At 54.2% G+C, this 21,302-nt stretch overlaps 1 protein-coding gene across 1 annotated transcript in view; it reads right to left on the bottom strand.

The window, feature by feature from the left end:
- The window catches only part of CDC42BPB (CDC42 binding protein kinase beta), a 90,154-nt gene that overhangs the window by 33,353 nt on the left and 35,499 nt on the right, over nt 1-21,302 (bottom strand). Inside the window, 4 exon segments of the mRNA XM_004698786.2 lie at nt 3,034-3,182; nt 6,109-6,204; nt 10,143-10,226; nt 15,682-15,773. Of these exon segments, the coding sequence (XP_004698843.2) occupies nt 3,034-3,182; nt 6,109-6,204; nt 10,143-10,226; nt 15,682-15,773 (421 nt within the window).

Below are 21,302 nucleotides of genomic sequence, written 5' to 3' on the forward strand. Positions count from 1 at the left end.
AGGGCTGTCAGCTGCAGCGCAGGCCGCCAGCTGTGAGCCAGAGCCAGGCAGCATTGCCCTCGCCTCATCACTGTCCACAGAGCACAGAAGCAGGTGCCCAGCGGGGCCAGGTGAAGAGGGAGTGCCGCTAGAGCCACAGCCATGCTGCCGCAGTGGGGGAGCCCAGAGCTGTCAGAGCAGAGACAGAGAGCGAGCGATCCTGAGCGCAGCAAGGGCGAGTGACAGGGAGAAAAGGCCATGCACGCAGCCCTGTCAGCTGGGGAGGCACCCCGCGGTGAAGCCGTCTTCATACGCCAGCCCCTCCACAGGGAGGATCCACGCAGTGTGCTGAGAGGCTCTGGTACAGAAGGTGGAGCCCCAGACAGAAGGGTCAGAGGTCCATGGCTGGCTGCTCCCTGAGAACTCCTCGCAGGACACACAGTGTCTTGCTCTGAAACCCAACGGCCAGCCAGGGAGGCTCACACATAGCAGACCGGGAGCGGACAGTCCAGGCAGCAGAAGCGGTGGCCATGAGAGAAGGGGGAGAAGCTGTACGAATCACAGGAGGCTCTGCATTCTGTAACTTCAGAGAAAAACAAAGAGGCCTTGGACGTTTTACAGAGTAAGCCACGCTTCAAGATGAAACCTAAGAGTTGAGAAACCTTCCCAGAAATAAATGAAAAAAGCACAAGAGATGGAGGAAAATTGGGTCAGAGAAAGGAAGTGAAGGCAGCCGTTGAGGCCAAGGCTGAGTACCAGGCCTCAAAGTACCAGCATGAGCTGAAGGGATAAGTAGCCCAATGGCCACTGTGTCAGACAGAGCAGGACAGGTAGGGGAGGGCACGCTCTCTCGGCAGGATGGCCCCCCTGGGCCTGGTCCCGCAGTGTGTGGTGGCCAGCAGCTTTCTTGTGTATTGGTCCCCATCTGGAGCTTCTCTAACAGAGCCCTTCCTGGGACCAGCTCTCCTGTCGGACTATGGGGTGGACGCCAGCAAGCCTGGCGAGAGGCATTAGAGCTGCCTCTCCATCCGGGGGCCACGGTGTGCCTCCCTCCCCGCCAATACCCAGACCTCGGCCCGCCTGCCCTCCTCTCTGCCCCTTCAGGGTTCTCTCATACCCTGCCAGAGGATCCCTTATTACAACACTCTCGGTTAGCATGAACGAGGCCTTACACTGGTTTTCCTGGTCAACCACGGTGCCATGGCTGTCCTGATGGGGCCCAGGCAGACAGAGGGCCTCCAAAACACCGGGATGAAGAGAGATGCCCAAGAGGCCAACCGGACTGCAGTGCAGTCACGGAAACCCCAGCGGCCTCAGAGCCCACAACAGCGACTTGGAGGAAGGAAGACAGGGGTCAAAGCCTTCCAAGTCCTGAGGGGGAGACAACAGCCGACCTGAAATTACACACCGCGTATAAACCACCGCCCTCTTCCGTGGGGACAATCACAACATTTTTAGACAGGCAGGACCTCAGAAGATGACCTCACACTTCCTTTTTCCTGAAGCCCCTGGAAGACGTGTGTGGCCAAATCAGAAGAAAATGCTGAGGAAGACGTGGGGTTCTGACCGACCGAGCGGGAATCTTTCCCTGGAAAGGAACTCCGGAAAGACAGCAGACGGCGGGTCCGAAGGAGCGGGGAGGGAGGTGCGTTCCACCAGGGAGAGCCTAAGAAACGACTAGGAGTGTCTGACAGTGAGGGGCTTCAAGCATGTGCGGGAAAATGGAATTAGAATATTAAGTTTTTCCCACAAAATTCTTGTTGCCCCCTTCCCATTTCAGCCACAGTGTGAGCAGCTATACAGAAGGCGTAAAATCCTGAGGGCGTGGCACTGACAGCACCGGCTGCCAACCAGAGGGCCGGGAGCTCAAAGCCATGAGCAACAGAGAGACAGGGCAGTCTGCTTCTGTGAAGGTTCACAGCCTTGGACACCAGAGCGCGCAGCTCCACTCTGTCCTACAGGGTCCCTATGGGCCAGAAGCGACCCCTGACAGTGGGCTTACACAAAAAGGTAAGGTAGGGTGGAAAGACCAGTATGAACTCCTGATAAAACAAACATTCACATAAGAAATGTTAGCTTTTGTATCCTGAAAGGCTCACTTGTAATAGTCATGTAGCCAAATGATAGACAGGATGCTGGATTAACCAAAAGTTACTAAGTTACTAACTGGAGGATGAGCGATAGGACAGTGAGTCTGAGAGTAAGTGGGCGGGTCTGAGGAGAGGGGGTATGAGTGGGCCGAGGGAGAGCTGGTGTGTGTGTGGGGTTGGGGGGTGCTCATGGTCTGTGAGTGCAATGGCAGCATGAACACTGAAACCGTCATCAAGACAAATGTATAGGAAACCAGCGTGTAAGCCATGCTTACACGGGTGTGGCAGTGTGTAGGTAAGCACCAGAAGAAACCACTAAGATTTACAAGGTCACTCTTGGTGAGAGAAAGAGGGGCTCATGATTCACCAGCCCTACAGAATGACGGCTTCTTCAGACTCTTTAATATAAAATTATTTTCAGCCAAAGAAAATAAAAGAAAGAAACAGACCCCAGCCTGAGACTTTGGGCCTTAGGAGAAAGTACGTGAAGACGCGGCCCCCTCAGTCACCACAGGCCACCTGCCTCGGCTTCCCCCTTGCCAACACTCAGGGCTGTTACGCCCGCCTCGACTTGAACCCCCTCCCGCTCCTGTGGGTGTTGGGTGGGTTCCCAGGCTGTGGGCTCTGTGGGGGCAGAGCTGGGAGAGTGGACAGTGGGGTCAGGCCCTGGAGCTTCCTCAGATGGGATACTGGCTGGGGGAGAGCAAATGTCATGTATTATAAGGCAAGCGGCTTCCGCTGACCAGAGCTACGCCATCACACAGTGACAATGACAGCTGCTCTCGGGCAGCACCAAGGATGGAGGTTTAAAGGAGGCTGTGGGCGCAGGGGGGTGTCGGTCATCCTGACGGTGAGGCACTTGGAGACAGCCTGAACCCGGTGTCTGGGAGCCCAGGGGCTCAGAGAGGAGGAGTATCTCAGGCCATGAAGCGTGGTTTCCATGGAGATGAGGGACGCCGGTTACCTGTGCACATAATGAAGCCGATGGATGGACTCGATGGCCAGCACCATCTCACCAATGTAGAACCTTGCCATGTCTTCCGGAAGCTTGTCTTCAAACTTACTGAGCAAGGTCAGTAAGTCACCACCCACGTAGTAATCCATGACCAAGTACTGCAGACGGGGAAGGGAGAGGGAAAGTGTGCTGTTCAGTCACGGGAGGCCGGACGTCCATGCTGAGACAGTCTTGGGAAGCGGGGCAGTTATAAAGGGGCATGGGCATGGCAACAGATCACGTCTGTTTTTCTCCCTGCGGCCACTGCGTGCCTAACCGACACCACGCTCTTGGTATCTGCTCTAGAAACCAACGCAACAGCAGGAAGGCCAGGGAGATTTGTAAGCAAGCCATGTGAGGGCGCTGCAGGGGGCAGACACCTTCTTGGTGCCTGCAGGAACCAGAGGAACCCACCGTGGCACCACCAGTAACGCGACTCCGCTGGGCGAACAGGAGAGTCCCAGAGGCCTTGGGTCTTCCTGAAGACACAGGCGGAGCTTCCCTGCTCCTGGTTAGAGCACACCCCCCTCGAGGCCTGTCACTCAGCTCCGTGGGACGTCCCACGGTCTCCTCGGCCCGACCACGCCCCAGCTCCTCAGAACCAGCTCCTCCTGGGCCCTGCCCCGCCCCAGCATGTGTAGCCCCGAAGCCTTCTTTTTTCTCCCCAAGCCCCTCCGTCTCTAGTCGCTGCCTGTCACTAGTCCTGAACATTCCACCGGCCTGCACTTGGAGCGAGCCCTCTCACCTGAGCTAACTAAACAACCTCCTCACCAGTCTTGCCTTCCAGGAGAGCCCACCTCGCAGGCACTCTCTGTAAGGACAGTCGTTCTCTGGTTTCAAATCCTCCAGAGGCCTCTGCCCTGGTCAGAACCCTGACTTTGGCTTCCAGGACCCCAGGTCCAACTAGCACCTCGCTCTCCCATCACATCGTACTGCTTTCAGTATAAAGATGGAGGCCGGACCCTGTGCCAGACACGGGAGACCCTTCATATCCTGCTTCAGACTCAGCTTGAGACCCACCTCAAGCCCCAGTCTCTCTGCTTCACACTGTCCCGAGGGCCAGTCTCCCTCCCCTGGCTGCCCGGCTCTTCCAGCCAACTCTAAGTTCCAGCTCTGACCCCACACGCCAGCACAATCCCCGTCAGACCACTGCACTCAGCCATGTCCACCCGCTCCTTCAGCGGCTCAGTAATGTACCTGGGCATCCCACAGGGGACAGAGACACTCACATGGGCAGAGTAGGAGGAACTGACCCTAAGGAGCTAGCTCACGCCCAGGGGGTCACCAGGCAGCACGAGACTGAAGACAGCTGTCTCCGGGAGCACTCAGTATCAGGAAGAAGACTGTGCGGGGAGGCTGCCTGACCCAGATGACCTGGAAGCGTCTTTAAGGAGCCGGCAGCAGAGCTGAGCCTTGCAGCTGGCTGGGTAGTGGTCTGGGGTCATCTTCCAGCAGAGAGAGAATGATGCTGGCCGAGTCCTCCTTCTCTGTGGAGCCTGGACAGGAGACTCGGGGCAGGAGGGGCCAAGCAGGGGCACGGCGGCTGTGGCAGTGCTCCAGACAGGAGGACGGGGTGTAAGGAGACTGGAGACCTTCTGGAGGAGGGGAGCAAGGGCGCGTGGCCGCTGAGGGGGAACGAGAAGAGCGGCGGACCAGATCGAGTGGACAGCAAGGATCCGCACAGGTGTCTCCCCATCCAGCAGCTCTGTGGGGCTGCCTAAGGGCCTCCTGGAGACAGGCTGACGGGGCTAGTTTCTGGACTGCCAGCTAGGGTGACGGGTGGTTTCAGGGGGAGGGTGGCACCCTTCTAGTCACTGCTACAGGAGCAGGTTTGGTTTTATGACATGCCAGGCTGAGAGACCAAAGAGGGGGCTGCAGAGAGTAGAAGAAAAATGGATCTAGAAACCAGACGCGTGTCCATCCCCTGGGTGTCTGAGCCCCTCATGACATGGACGGGTCTGCGGGTTGGCCGGCATGAAAGCTTGTGCTAAGGGGCATGCGCAGGCGGTCATGGGGGAGAGACGGGCAGCTTCAGGCCCCGCACAGGCCTCAAGGCCTGGCCATGTGCTTCCCAATCCCCACCCCCACCAAACTGTGCAACACCTTTGGGCAAGCAATGTAACCTCTCTGCCCAGGACCTGCTTGGAAAGTGGCAAAACCAGAGCCCCTGGCCCCCAGGAGGTCAAAATGCGGAGCCGTGTGCCTCACACACCGAAACCTGTGTCGTGTCAGCGAGAGGACCCTAGAGGACCCTGGTGGCACCATGCTTACATGGAGGGCCGATAGCAACAAGGCCAGCCGCTCCAAGGGAGGCTTTCTACTCCCATAGAGTCACAGTCACAGAATCCCACAGGGGCGGTTCTACCCTGTCCTGCAGGGTCGCTGTGCGACGACGCAGAGCTCACGGCAAACTGACTGACCTCCTCCTGGCCCCCAGACTTCCAGGGTCCCCTCAACATTTGAGGAAAAGATTTCTGGACAAAGAAAAGGGGCCTTGCTGACGGGATGACCCAACAGGACAAGGTGATCGTGAAGTCAGCTGCTGGGCCTGAGCTACGGTGGCCCTGGGCAGCAAGAGCCTGGCCCTCACTTCAGAGGTGTGGGCCTGTGATGTCCACACAGGTCCCTCCCACCCCGCCAGACCCGACAAGGCCCGTCGGCACTCGGCCTTGGACCAGCTCCCGAGGCCAGACATCTCTCCTGCTTCTAAAACTAGCCTTCTTGGCGATGGCTCATGAGCCCACAAGCTAAACACCCGCACGTCTATGAGCCACAGCTGCTCCCGGCTCCAGTGCCCTCCAGGGGCTCGCGGCTGCGGGAACACGCTGTGCCCCTTCACTCGTCCCAGTCCAAGTCCCTACCACAATTCAGATGGAAGAGACTTTTGTAAAAGGAGGACATTCGAGCAGACACTATCAGGCCACTGGTGCCAGACTCCACAAGCCTCGGTCCTCCTGGGCCCAGCCCTGCCTTTTACCTGGTGGGCCACCCATCTCTGGGAGAGAACCAGGGTGGAAGCTGGGCTCCTGCCGTGCCCACACCTACCAGGTAGTTCTCGTCCTGGAAGGCGTAGTGCAGCGCCGTGATCCATTGGCAGTCGCCATTCACCAGCACGTCACGCTCCTCCCGGAAGCACGCCGTCTGTGGGAAGGGAGGGGAGCGATGCTGTGCCTACCTGCAGCAGGTCCGACCTGCTCCTCACCTGCTGGTCCCAGAAGGCCCAGCCCAGCCCTCCTCCCCACATCCCTGCAGCCCACTCACCTGGGGCTGCCCAGTACCCTTTTCTCCCAAAAGGCCTTGGGTCCACCCTCCACAGACTGGCCCGCCTCCCCAGTATCACCTGACCTCCCCTCACCAGAATGGCCTCCTCAAGGAGGAGGCCCTGCCCACAGCTGCCCGTCTCTCCCCACAGTGTGGCAGCCCCAGGCCCAGCAAGGCAAGACGGCTGCCTCTTTACTGATCAGAGCCAGCTAGTTTCAAACCACACTCCACTGCCACCGCAGTGACGTGCAGACGTAACAGGGCCCTCCTACGCAGGCCCATGGCCAGTGCACCCGGGAATGGCAAGCTTTGAGGTGTCTTTGACAGAGCAAGCGCGGGCTGTTACGTCTGTGCATGAAAGTCACCGAGTCTTGGGCAGGACTATAGCAGCACTCCTCTGCGTGCAGGACACAACACAGCGTGCTTGGCGCTGGCAAAGCTATGGGAGATGGCAAAGGGAAGGCACGGGGGGCACACTGCACCGAATTTGGTCCGTTTGTGTCTCTCGGGGAATTTGTAACCACTGATTTTTCTACCGTTTGGAAACCATCCAGATGTGTCCTGGTTCTACCATCTCTAAGACCACAGGTATCATGGCACTAACCACAAGGCTAGCAATTCGAACCCTGCTGCAGCTCCCAGGAGAAAGCTGAGGCCATGAGCTCTGGGGAAGATGTGGTTCTGGAGATCCTGACACGAGGCAGTGGGGGTAAGGCTCCCCTGAAGAGCGGCACGCTCTCTGATTTACACCATGTCCACACAGCACCCAGGACCCAGCCCGCGCTCCATTGAAAGAGTCCTGAAGCTCTGGAAACACAAAGTCTGAAGGGGCAAGATCAGGTCTACTCCCAGAGATCGAGCAAGTGCACTGCCATGATGGGAAAACTCCTTCTCTCCCCAGTGCCGTTTCCCACCGTCTTACAAGTTCTTTCTAGGAAAGAGGATCTCGCAAGCCGGCCGACCCCTCTGGGTCCCCAGACATGGCTTCTGAGTGGGCTTTTCTGCCCCGAATGTAACAGACCCTCAGGAGCCACCATTCCGACTGGACCTTTTGTGTGACCCCTAACTCTATGTTACCACGAGATCTGGTCCACAGCCTCCCACTGATTTGAGCCACGTGTGGCGTTGACACATTTCGTTTGGAACAAACACCAGTGCTGGTAGGAACTGGTTGGTGCCCAGTAGCTATACTTTTTAACTTGCTCTCATCTGTACAGGTTTGGATATGCTGTGTGCATGCATATATATGAGGGGACACCCCCCCAAAAAACAACAACCAACCACCGCCTAGAAAAAGGCTCTGCAGGGCAGAGCTTTAATAGTATGCAATTTTCCGCACTAGCACACCCAGTATATCACTTGGAAGATTCTCTCGGGTCACTGAATTTTTTCGTAAAAAGTTTCACTCAAACCTCATTTTTTATAGTTTCAAAGAACAGCATGTGGTCTTGAAATTTTGTTTCCTGCTCAGGAAAAATGCTGCAGAAACTGTTGTGATGCTGAACACCCGAGGACAGAGCTATGGGGAAACTCGAGTGTAAGCGTGGCTTCCTCGTTTCAAAACAGGTGAAATGTCGACTGATGACAAATCTCGTTCTGGATGCGTCCCTTCCGAATGGACAAAACGTGGACAAAATCCGTGCACATGTCTTGAAGACCGACGTCGACGGGCCACTGAAGAGATGGGGCAGTCACCTGAACGATCCTGGAGGTCAGTTCAGCAAATTTTGACGGAATATTTGGGAATGAGAAGGGTCGATGTGGAATGTGTGCCTCGGGTTCTGACTGACCAGCAAAAAGAGCGTGGACTGGAAACATGCTGTGCTTTGAAAGAACAGCTCTGAATTGACCCAGACCTTTTCCCCAAGGTCATTACTGGTGACAAGACACAGTGCTATTACTACGAGACCAAAAGCAAACACCAATCAAGCCCATGGAAGATGCCATCTTCACCTCGCCCAGCCATCTCAGTGCGCTAGTTTTTGGCAAAAACAGCATGCCTCTCTTGCCCCACACACCTGACTCACCTGACCTCGCTCCGTGTAACTTTTTTGTTTCTGCCAATGCAGAGGAACAAGAAAAGACAGCAATTTGATGATGTAGAAGAGGTGAAGAAAAAAATGAGGGAAGTGCTGTCAGCCATCCAAACAGATAAGCTTGAAAAATGTTTCCAAGAACGGAATCGCAGACAAGTGTATGAAGTGTAATGGAGAGTACCTTGAAGGTGATAAGGTTGTTTTTTAAACAAATTTATATACATAGCTTTAAAAAAGCTTCCGGCTCTTTTGAGTACACACACAGTGATACCTGTGTCTATATAAAAAAGGAGCTGGTGTTGGTGTGCCACACCCCATGCTCCAGGACACTCCCAGGATGATGGAGCAGCTGAGCCCCAGCCATTCAGGGCTGGCCGCTCAGAGCTAGTCTCACACTAGCAGCCCTGTGTCCATGAGAGAAGTCGCCCTACTCCATTCTCAAGCTTTATCTACCACCTTTCCGAGTCAGAACCACCCTTAGAGTGGTATTAGCAGCAGGGCGACACACAGTCAGGAATCTACACATTGACCACTAGTTTCATTTTTCCCAAAAAGTGGACAGAAAAGCTTTAGTCGCGGTTTTAATGAGCTCAATAAAGAAATGACATGAACAAAGACCAAAGAGAAATGCCATCTCAAATCCATGCCACACAGGGCCGGGTGCTGAACACGGTGCAGGGCACAGCCGCCAGCTGCACATCATGCGACTCGTGAAACCTCACTTACATGAAACAGAAAAGAGATGGAACCATCAGCAGGTGGGAGGAGGCGGGGAGTGTACTTGAGCATGATCACGACGTGGGACACAGGGAAAGGACAGCGAGAAGGTAGGGATGCCAGCCCGCCCTCCAAGATGTCCACGGATCAGATTGGTCAAGGATCTGGTCTACGTATCTTCACCACACAATAAACAAATAAATGAAATGGGGGTGGGGGTAGGGGACAGACCCCAGTCTGGTCTACAAGTTGTGAACTTTCACTGCTTACAACGTATCTACTCTCCTCCTCTTTTTACTGTAGGTGGTGAAGCTTGCAAAGGAAAGCTTTAGAGCCCACATTGTGGAATGTAGTGCTTACAGTAAGCCTACTACAGGAGGAAAAGGAAGCCCTGGGGGCACAGTGGTTACGTGCTGGGTTGCTAACGATAAGGTTGGCAGTTCAAACTCACCAGGTGCTTCTCAACAGAAAGACGAGGCATTATACTCCTCTAATGAGTGACAGTCTTGGAAACCCACGGGGCAGTTCTACCTTGTCCTATGGTATCAGCTTGATGGCAGCGCCTCTAAGGGCCCAAACAAAACAGAGTGCGCTGCCGGCAGTCAATGCAGACTCACGCAGGCCCTGAGGACAGAGTCCACCTGCCCTCGGAGTCCCTGCCCTGCACGGAAGTAGACCGCCTCACCTGCCTCCCACTGACCTTTCCCCGCACCTGACCCATTGCGCCACCAGCCCCAACACCATTGCTGATCCAAAAGCATGCTCCAATCCAATAATCCCTTTGCATATGGAGCCGGAATGCTAAAAATACCTAAAAGTTCCATGAAGATCTTAACTTGCCTTTCAGTAAACACCCCCAGCCCAGACCGCAGGGTGAGCCGAGGAGCAGCTGGAAAATGAACGAAGGACTCGGACACCGAGACCCCCACCCCCCACCCCAACCCCACCCTGCCGCGCGGGCCACACGGGCTCGCTCGGAAACTTCAGAGACCAGCGGTGTCACAGGAACCCCATTTCACCTTGCTGTTGCTCAGGGGTGGGGCGGGGGTGTTTCTCCATACTGACCTCTGCTCTTTTAAGCATCTCCCACTTGTTGAGGATTTTCATGGCGTAAATTCGCTCGGTGTTCTTCATTTTCACAACAGCAACCTGGAATAGACACACTAGTTTAACAAAGACTCTCTCAACAGAAACAAAAGTCACATCTTCGTAGCTGGGGAGAAGAAGGCAGCATTCCCACCACCATGATGAGCCGCCCTTCCCCTCAGCCACAGTGCAGCTTGGCAGCCCTCGCCCGCTCCAACGACCAGTCCCTCCACCCCGGGCAGGCGGCATGTCTGCATCGGCTGGCTGGGTTTCACGGGCAGTGATTAGCCACGTGAACTCTTGAGTGTAACCTTGGGCAAACTCACTTATTGCACCTCCATTTCCACAACTGTACTATGGGGGCAGAGCCGTGGTGCCCTTGTGACCTGCCTGTGGGGATCGAGGGAGACGGCACATTCAAGGTCCTTAGAATAAAGCTAGCTGGCACTCAGCAGGTGAGCTGTCCAGCTGTAGGTCCTCCAGGTATAGTCCAAAGGCCACCTCTCCCACAAAGACCTCCTGGCCTTCCCACACCCCCAGGCCACTTCCACTGTGTGTGGCAGCATGTGCACCAGCCCACAACACATTCTCTGCCCTGGGAGTAACTCAATGACCTCCATCCTCACAACTCCGTGCACACAAGTCACCGCTAGTTTTAATGGGCCTGTGCTGACCCCAGAGCCTTCAAAAGCATGTGCCTGCCCAGCCGTGCTCCCTCACCAGTCACCCCGTGGCCTGTGTGGTGGGTCGTCTCCTCACACCCAGGTTGCTGTTTGTCAGCCACGGTGCTGGAAGCTGAGAACCTAGCTTACCACCACTCTGAACGGAGCGCCTGGATAAAGTGGACAAGGAAAGGGAACTGTGGGGCACATGCTTCCGAACACCCTTTTCTCCCACTTAGCAGCGTCTGTTTCTTCCTGGGATTCGCTATCCCCAGATGGACGAGCAATCCCATATAAACTCGGGCGCAAAGCACTTCCTCCTGGAACCGTCTAACTTAAGAGGAATCGCAGAGCTGACAAGCTTTAAGGAAAACGCCAAAATCCAGAAGACGACAAACTCATCCTGATTCCAATCCCACTGCAAAGGGGCCTGGAACTTTCCACCTCTGCTGGGAACAAGCCACACTTCCAGGAGATGCCGACCAGGGCCCAGACTGTGCCAGAGGACATGGACGAGGACGGCTGTCAGAGTGGGTGGCGGGAAGAATGTCTGGCCTCCAGACCTGGGCACTATGCTAGCTCAAGTGCTAACACAGACGTGTCGTGGAGAATCTTGTTTGGCTTTCTAGAAACTTCTGCTTGGCCACGATCTCAGTCTTGTTTCAGGGACAGCTGGTGATCCTGCACACATCCAGTGAGCCCAGGATATGCCCACTGAAGGTGAGACCAGATTGCAGGCCAGAGGCTGCACTGGGGGGAATCGAGAGCCAACCGACATGAAGATGCAGTTGAGCAGTGAACAGAACTGGTCCAGGGAGGGCGGATTAGATAAAGCGCCTCCTGTCCATTTTAAATGCCTTAGCGCTGATGACTGAGCCGTGGTCACGTGCCACCCATCCCTATTCTTAGAAAACAGATACAACGCAGGCGACTTATTCTCAGTGGTTGAAAGAAATTACCCAGCAGAGGAGGGGAGAGGGGATGAGAGGAAGGAAAGCGGGTGGGGGACACAAGATAAAGCAAAGGGGACGAAATGTTAACCGGCAGAAGCTGGATAAGGATAGCCCAGTTCTCTGAATCCTGCTGCTCATGCAGAGTTCTGGAAACGTTACATTGTTTCCAAATAGTTTCAGTTACTTCAAAGATTCTAGGAGACTTGGCAGGAATGTGGAACAGGGTGGGCTCCAGCCCCTGCTTAGGAATTGGCTACACTGCTGGGTGTGAGTTATGGGACCCTGGCCGCCACCAGACCTGCGGCACCTCGGTGAGCCCTGGGAGGGGTGGCCGTGGTCGAGCAGCTTCTTGGCTGATCTCCATAATGGAGGACAGGAAAAAGAGCGAGACATGCCCTCCCTCCCCGCCAGGCTGTCCCCTTGGTGAGGGGAGGGGTGTGTGTGTCAAAACTCTGGAGTGTAACCCACTCTGGTCTGGACACAGAACCACAGCCCACGTGCTTCCCTTCCCAGCCTGGGCATCGAGAAACAACCACACAATGGTGGCCCTTGATGATAAAAACCCAGCCCCCTGTTCTGTAAGGAGCAGGGGCTGGGTGCTGGGGTAGGTGCTCCGTGCTTTCCAAGACCGAGAAGTTGTGAACAGGCACAGATCTGGGCACAGACGGCAGCAGCACTGGTCACAGCTCTGGACGCCCAGCTTCTGGCAGCCTGCCTGTCTGTTGCAGGGGTGAGGGGTAGAGGGGCCTGAGCACAAACAGGCACCCTGCCGTGAAGGGGTGAGGGATGGAAGCAGCCGGCAGGGTTGGGGGTGTGTGGCCCAGGCCTCGGGGCTCAGGAGGGTGCTGGTGAAGGGGGCTGACTCTCAGATGGTGCAGGTTGGGGACCCACGAGGCTCCTGGGCAGGAGGAACTGGACAGGCGCCCGGCAGGCGCGGTGAGGACATGTTGATACAGATTTGGAAGAAGCTCGGGAGGTGGTCAGTGTTTTCTTTGAAATTCGTAAAAAACCGAGTTTTGAAGCAAGTTCCTTGTTGGCAAAGAAGATTGCTAAAAATAGCCACAAACTTTTTTGGGGGGGCCACACTTATTTCTCTCGTTCTTTTTACCTCTAACAAGTCATCTCTCTCCTGCCTCTCCACCAGCCCCTTTACAATCCACCTTCTAGCATCTTCGGCTGTGTTGCCCAGGCTGGGCCCGGTCTGGGCGGTGTGGCCCCAAGGGCCTGGCACAGCTCCTGGTAGAGACTGCCGTCAGAAAGCACACACCCTGGGCTGGCTCTGGGGTTACCGCTGGGCCTTAGCTTCACTCTCTCTGAAGAAAGACCTTATCCAGCCCCTCCTGCTGCTCAGAGGGCCCTGGTTCTGTGTGGGACTCTTCCTCCCTCTCGCTAGGAGCTCCTGCTGACGGACTCAGAGTGGCCGCCTGCAGCCGGGAGGAGCACTGACAGGCAGGGTGCCGGGAAATGAACAGGAAGGGGCCTTCTTGGGTGATACGGGGAGCTGGTCACACCGGTGCAGACATTTGTCAAAACCCATCACATTGTACTCTGTGTCTTATGTGTAATTACAGCTCAGCAATTGAAAATTAAGTCCCCAGCCCTCCTAGCTCACAAGGAGCTGAGGAAAACAGCTTGGCTGGGGTTCTGCAAGCTGCCACCGGAGAGGACACGGCTCAACCCCCTGGTGACAGCGACAGCAGGTGCTTCTCGGAGACCTCCGGGAGACCCATGGGAACATTCTGAAAGCAGGGGGCACGGGGAGTCGGCACATGATGTGGAGGCATGCCAGGCCTCGGTGGGACTCCATCGAAGGTGGGCAGGGCTGCCTCCAGGGAAGAGATGAGGCTCGGTGCAGTGGGCCCCACGTAGTCACGGTGTCTAGGCTTTTTCCAAGGAGAATTTCCTTTCCGTGTGTCCCACTAAAGGCCTGCAGGGAGTGTGGCTGCGGGGTCTCAGCCAAGGGCCACCAGACGTTTGAGGCTGAGGCATAAGATGGCCTTCTTTCATTTCGGCAGTCAGTGAGCTGCCTTGGCCGCACCTGACACCTTCAGGCCACTTCACAGGGCAGCCCTCAGGTTCGCTGTCGGGCAGAGCCAGGGCATCTGCTGCGAACACAGACCGAAGAGTCGTCAATAAATTGTTGGGAGCGATGTCAGTACTCAGGTGCACAGCTCTCTAGCCTGAGAGCCCGCGGCAAACCTACATGCAGGCTCGAGCCACTTAATCCGCCCGCAGTTCCACAAGGCTGTGAGGTTTTACAAGAGAAAGCAGCTCTCTGGGTTCACGACTCCCCCCCAAAGGGCTTTCAAGGAGCCCAGTGGTGTAGTGTGTGACGAGCTGGGCTGCTAACCATAAGGTGAGCCGTTTGAAACCAGCCGCTCTGCAGGGGAAAGGTGAGGCTTTCTACGCCCATAAAGCGAGAGGCTCGGAAACCCACAGGGGCCATTCTGCTCTGTCTTACGGGGTTGCTGTGAGTCAGACTCGACTCTAATGACACAGTGAGTTCCGTCCTGAGGAAATGGTTTGAAAGCCCAGGGACACAGGTAGGGTGTAGACAGGTGAGACAGAGAGCATGTCTGGGGGCTCAGGAGGCTGCTGCAGCCGCTCACCTCCTCTAGCTGCAGCCAGCAGCAACAAAGAGGGTGAGTCGACGTGAAGTCTCACAAGGTCTTCCCACGGGTGTCCACGTTAACTCATGACCTCACGTGGGAAAGCAATGTGCTTAAAGTGACTGCGAGAGCCTTCTTGGACCCTGGTGGGATGGCCATGGGTGGTGGTGGGGGGGCACAGGGAATAGAGGCTGAGCCTTGGAAGGAGGCCCACTCCATGGCCTCCCAGGCACCTCTTCTCAGTTCAGACTCCACCACCCACCGCCCCTCCCCAACGACACCATACCCGAGTGTCCTTGGAGAAAAAGGCCCATCATGAAGCACCTGCCCTTCCTGGTACCAGCAAGCCTGACCTGTGCGCAGCAAACCACACACGGGGCCGGGGCCGGGGCCAGGACTCGAACGTCTCGGGAAGTGCCTGCCAAGTCTTCCTCTAACAAACACCCTTCTCAGAGAACCCCTGTGTGGTCTAAACGGTTCCTCAGGTAAGTCACCCACCACAAATGGCTGCTACTTTCCTGCTTCTGATTCTTCCAGATTTTGTTCACCAAGGATTTGTCAGTTGACATCATTCATTACAACATCCCAAATGCCGAATGACAGAACCCTACACCGTGAACTGCTGGGAGAATGAGCAAACCTGTCTCAGAAGAAGTACAACCAGAATGAGTGAGGCTGACACTGTCTCACGGATTCGGGCGTGTTGTCGGGAAGGACCAGACCCCAGAGGAGATCATGCCTGATACAAGAGAGGGTGAGTGGGAAAACAGGAAAATGCTCTACAACATGAGCTGACACAGAGGCTGCGACAATGGGCGCAGACTGAACATGGGTCAGGAGGATGGCCCAGGACCGAGTGTTTCATTCTGTTGTTCAGAACCTGACTCGACAGCACCTGCCACCACCGTCACCACCTCGCGTGACCACCTGTCGCACCAGCCAGCATCTCACATTGAGACTGTAGTAAAAAGTCTACAGTCCAACTATGCTGTGCGTTCATGACGCATGCCCGGCACTAACAAACGCCACGCTGTGAGGGGACAGTAAGGCTGGCAGTGGTGATGAAAGCTATGTGCCAACTGGGCTGGGCCATGATTCCGGCAGTCTGGCAGTTAGTAAGGCTGTAGCCATTCTCCGGTGGGTGTGCTGATGAGCTGTAATCACCCTCCATTTTCACAGGTTCCCGATTGTCTCTGGAACCAGTCCCGTTGGCCGGGAGGAAGAGGTGTAACTGGGAGGTGCTGCTGTTTGGATGGACATTCGGGCCAAACTGTACGAATGACAGCCTTCTTACCTCACCAAATGCCCCTCTTCCAATCACTTTAATTATTTCAAAGTCTTCTCGGTGCAGCTGCATCTCCTTCACCAGCTGCGTGAACGGTTTGGCTACAAAGAAAAGGAGAGAAGTAGCAATTTAGTCTAATGCACTGAAGCTCTCGGGAAAATTAACTCACTGGGTTGAGCCAGCTAGCAGCCTGTGGGAGAGAAACCTGAAGGTATGCTGCGTCCTGGTAGTGTAGTGGGTGGGTGCTGGGCTGCTCACCGCTCACCACAAGGTCCACAATCAGATGAGCCTTTCCAGCCCTCTGAAGAGTTAAGTCTACACCATCGTATATGGTCACTATGAATCCACATAGACTGGATGACAGTGTCTGGTTTTGAGAAACAAGGTTTTTTTGTATTTCAGTATCTATTACAACAAACTCAGCACACCTCCTGGTAGAAATTATGTGCAGCCTAGTTGGGCTTACATGCTCTGAGCAAGCCCTGGCTGGCGGCCATCCTGGCACCCCATCACAGAGGGGTATACCCTGCGCCCCACCTGTCTGCAGCATGGAGCACAAGGGTGCTGGGAAAATCCTCCAGGACGGTGCCATTCTCCACAGCGCCAGCGGTGCCTCAGGACACCAGGACACTGGACTGCCCTCCGTGCACCTGGGGGCCAGCACCAGCGGCTGGGAACAAGGGCTAACACTTCATTCACACACACTGCACACACGTGCCTTGTGTGAGAAGCAGCAGCCGGGTTCCTGGGGGAGATGGGTGACTGCTCCCCAGAAGCGCACAGTGAGGGGCGAGCCCAGGCCTCAGTCCCACAGGCCTGACTCCAAAAGTAGCACTCACTGGACACCCAGCCCTCGGACAAGCACCCCTGGGCCAGCAAAGCCTCCCACACCTGTTTCCATGCTCACCTCCAGGCCCAAGACTGTATGTTGCACGCTAATGTTGCTTGTCCCAGCTAGATGTTTCTCAAATCCTCTTTTCCGTCAAAAACTTTGGAGTTTGGCATATAAATTTACTTTCTTCAAAAGCAACTATAATTTCACATGTCCATTTTCATACACAGTTTTCTTCAACAAACCTTGGTGGTGTAGGGTTTACAAGTTGCAATGCTAACCACAAAGTCAGTAGTTCAAATCTACCAGCCTCTCTGTGGGAGAAAGAGGAGGCTTTCGACCCCTGTAAAGAATTAGTCTTGGAAAATTACAAGGGCAGCTCTACCCTGCCCTATGGGTCACCGTGAGTAGGAATGGACTCGGTAGCAGCGAGTTTGATTTTTGGAAAAAGGATTCTCTTAAAAGGCGCCCTGGTGGCATAGTGATTACAAGGTGGGCTGCTAACTGTGAGGTCAGCAGTTTGAAGCCACCAGCCACTCATTCTGCTCCTGTAAAGAGTTACGGTCTCGGAAACACACTGCGGCAGTCCTGCCCTGCCACAGAGTTGCCGTGAGTCTGAATCGACTCAACGGCAGCGAGCTTCGTTTGGGTTTGGGTGGCACTATGGGGTATGCTAAGCGTGAGGTCAGCAGTTCAAGCCCACCAGCTACTCCATGGGTGGGGGTGGGGGGAAGTGAAGCTTTCTACTTCTATGAAGGAGTTACAGCCACGGTAACCCAGAGAGGGAAGTTCTATAGGGTTACAATGAGCCGACATCGCCTCAGTGGCGGTGAGAATCTTTGTTCTGCTGGGCACATCGTCAACAACAAAACCAGAGCCTGCTAGACAAACCGCCCACCTCGAAAGCCTGCACGTCGTCTGGCCCTGCCTTTCCTGCCCTCTTGAGCCTCGGTGCTCTCCTCGGCAAAGCGACCATGCTCATGTGCTCAGGGTGCTGTGGCAACGAATGGGGAGGTTGGGTGCTGAAGCAAGGTCCTGCAGTGTGGGCGCTCGGCACAGGCTGGTCGTGGGGACAAATGGCACTTGGGGGCAGGAAGGAGCAACACAGGAGGCTCAGAGGTGACAAAGCTCTCCCGTACTTGGTAGCTGTGTCACCTCAGAAAGGTCCCTGGGCCCTCTGTGACTACACTTCCTCATCCGTACGTAGTCAAGTGCTCTGCAGCCATGAAGACGTGAAACGAAAGGTTGGCAGTTCGAACCCACCCAGCCACTCCATGGGAGAAAGACCTGGCGGTCTGTTTCTGAAAAGACGGCCTCCCAACCCCATGGGTCCTTCTTACAGCATCGCTGTGGGTGAGAATCCCTCCTCGCAACAAAGCAACCAACCCGGCGCGGCTCAGCCCTGCCTGGGGTCCTAGTTCCAGGAGGCTGTGTGGCAGGGACAGGCCGGCATGGCCGTCAGGACAACTCCCGGAGACAGGACCCAGGCTCGCCTTGTCATGCCTTTATGTTTTGTGCGTTTGCTTTTCCCTACCAGAAACGCAGACATTTGAAAGCCAGCAGACAATTTTCTAAAAACCCAAGGAAGAAGGCACGGGAAAGGGCAGTTCTGAGTTCAAGGAATAGAAGGCGGTGGGGAAAGGCAACAAGGCCGGTGAGACAGAATCCTAGCGGGTGAATGAATGTGCCGTCTACTTAAGAGGGTACGCAGACAGGCGGCGGGTGCGTGACCCCGGGTGTATGAAAGATCCATAACAGGCAGGTGCAGAGAGACCAAGGCTGACTAGTGAGCACTCCCGGCGCGCGTGCGTGCGTGCGATTTTGCTGAAGGGGAGCTGAGCTGGCTCTGTCTGGGTGGTGACAAACTTTGACAAAGGGGCTGTGGTGGCACTGCACAGCAGGACTTTAGCGGTTGCTAAACAGCTGTCACGGGCTTTATGGAAAGTCCCTGAGCTTGACTGTTATTTGTTCATTAGGGAGCCCTGGTGGCTCAAAGGTTGCCAGCGTGACTGCTGAGAAAAACACCTGGCCATGTGCTGCCGAGATAAAGAGCTTGGCCCGGCACACCCTGTAGGATCAGTTCCGCTCTGTGAGTCAGAATCGACTTGGCAGAACCAAGTTTTGTTAATCAATCCTAATTTGGTTTTAGTATTAAGAGTGGATTTATTACTTTTTAAAATCAATACTTTTTCCCCTGCAGCCATTAAGATCCACGGTTTCCTTTTTAAGCTGGCAAAATCCCTCAATATAGTTTCTGATGTTTAACCAACCTTGAATTCTTGTGATGAAGTGAAATTGGATCAGCTGTATTATCTTCTTAAATTTATTCCTGGACTAAGTTTGCTGATCTTTTGCTTATGGTGTTGACAGCATGCTCCAGAGTGAGTGTGGCCTGCAAGCGTCTGCGCCTGCACTTCCTTGCTATGTCTTGGCACCATGAGTAGGCCGGGCTCGTAAAGGGGCTGGGTGTGTTCCCACGCTTCCCGTGCTCTGGGAGCCCCTGGGCAAGACTGGGGTGACTTATTCCTTGAATGTCTGGCAGAACCTGTTGGGAAAACCACCGGTACCACCACCGTCCTGGGAAGAAAGCGCTTTAACGTTTGACTCCATTTCTTTAATAAATATCTGAGTACTTTGTTTCTTCTCACCTCAACTATACAACGTAGATATCGTAAAAGATGGTATGGACCATCTGCCTTCAATAAGTGGACCCCTATGAAGGCACTCACAACACCCCGGCACTGCTGGCAATGGCACTCTTGAATTCCTCACATTGCTTCTTTGTCCCATCTCAAAGTTTTTGTCCTTCATCAATCTTGCCAAGATGCCAATCTTGTTATCATCTTTAAATTTTTATTTTAAAACCATTTTGATTGTTAACTCTTTTGCTTGTTCTGTTTTATTAAACTTTGCTCTCATCCTTCAAGTTCCCACCTTCTACTTGATTTCGCTTTCTACCGCTCTCTTGCAAACTTCATAAATTGGTTTAGTCTATAGTAAACCTTCCTTTCTAATATGAAGGAGGCCTAGTGGTGTAGTGGCTATTCACTGGGCTGCAGCCTGCACGGTCCGCAGTTTGAAACCACCAGCAGCTCCCAGGGAGAAAGACTGGGCTTTCCACTCCAGCAAAGTGACCGTCTCAGAAACCCAGAAATGGGTCTACTCTGCCCTACAGGGTAGCAGCTGAATTGACTCCGTGGCAGAGTGAGTTTCTAAGAGTTGTCTACAAGACACACATCCTTGGGAATCTGTAAAATCAGCCTTATGATTGAGCATACAGTTCTTTTTAAAGGTCCAAGGCGCATTTGCGAAAGAGGGACGATTCTGCATGTAACGAGGAGGGTGTGTATTATTTTACAATTATTATATATTATTATTTTACAATAAGCTGATAATGCATATCTATATTCTTACTAATTTTTGGCCTGCTTGAAAAGCATGTTGAACTTTTCTCCTGCCACTGTAAGTCTGCATATTTTCTCCTAAATTCCTGTCAAATTCTGCTTTAAACTATATTAGCATATCTAGAACAAAATTAAGTTCTGTACATTATTCGTGAGCCCTGTAATTCCTGCCAAGTTCACTTATTAGTTCCAGTAAGGTTTTTCCCCCTCCTGTACAAATGCTATCTACACATCCCCTGTAACATCGCTAAACTCACTTTTTAAAGAGAGTGAGTCGGTAGTCTTTTGTGTGTAAAATGCCTGCGGTGGAGAAGCCGGGCAGTTTCCCTCCTTTCCTTGTGTTCACTTTGTCCCTGATGGCTGAAGCTTCCAGTGAACACGACCGCCGTCCCTGGCTGACCTTGGGGAGGGAGTTCCAGAGTTCACCGGGGAAGAGGAGGTCCACTTTCAGTTCTCACAGACGTCTTTTCTTAGATAGAAGAAGTTCCCTTCTTCCCTAGCAAGGCTTGGCTTATTCAAATCATAAACGAACCCTGAAAAGCAAAAGGGAGCCCTAACTCACCAGGGAGAAAGCAGAGGGAAGATGAAAGGAAGAAGTCAGAATGCTGACCCTTGAAGTCCTGGGAGGAAGGGCCCTGTAAGGTTGGATGGGCCTCAGCCCCTTGAGGATGGGGGCCTGGGGCTGGCAGCAAGGCAGGGCACACGCAGGCTGTTGCTAGGGCCTTAGAGGAAAGGGTCCTGAGGTTGGCTCTACAAGGACTGGGCATATGGCTTATGGGCTCCATCACTAGAAGGCATGTCTGACACCAGGATGGAAGAGGGTTGCAGGAGCAGGTGGGAAGGTGCCTTCTTCCTCCAGCCCTGTGGCTCCCATGGGCCCCCCTAGCAGATGGAAAAGCAGAGACCCACAGTCCCCGCCACAGGAGAGAGAATTGACAGAGCAGTGGTGACCCCAACAGGGGCAAGTGCAAAAGAATGAGCTTGAAGCAGGGAAACACTAGCATCGCAGTTCAAACACTGATCCTGGGGTGGACAGGGATTTCTTGCACGAGACACAAAAGCATCAAGAGGAGATTAGTGCACGGTGTCGAGAGAGCATTTGAAGGGACAGAGTCATGATGTCATGGACATCCTGGCTGCCAGGCCGAATGGCGTGGTTAGTCGCCTTCAGCGTTGTTGGAAAAGGTATTTGCAATACAGCCATTTTGGTCTTGCAAAATACTAGCATGTGATCTCTAGCTTTGTGTCAATCACCAAGGCCATACTTTCCGATTACAGTTTGTTCTTTCTTCATTTCCAACGTTTGCATTCCAATTTCCAATAATCATCAATGAATCTTGATCGCAGGTTTGATCTATTTCTGCCTGAAAGCATAGTTAAAACTCTTCTGCTTT

Source organism: Echinops telfairi, unplaced genomic scaffold (assembly GCF_000313985.2).
Source record: "Echinops telfairi isolate 266 unplaced genomic scaffold, ASM31398v2 ScPeMD7_18;HRSCAF=68, whole genome shotgun sequence".
Taxonomy (NCBI): Eukaryota; Metazoa; Chordata; class Mammalia; order Afrosoricida; family Tenrecidae; genus Echinops; species Echinops telfairi.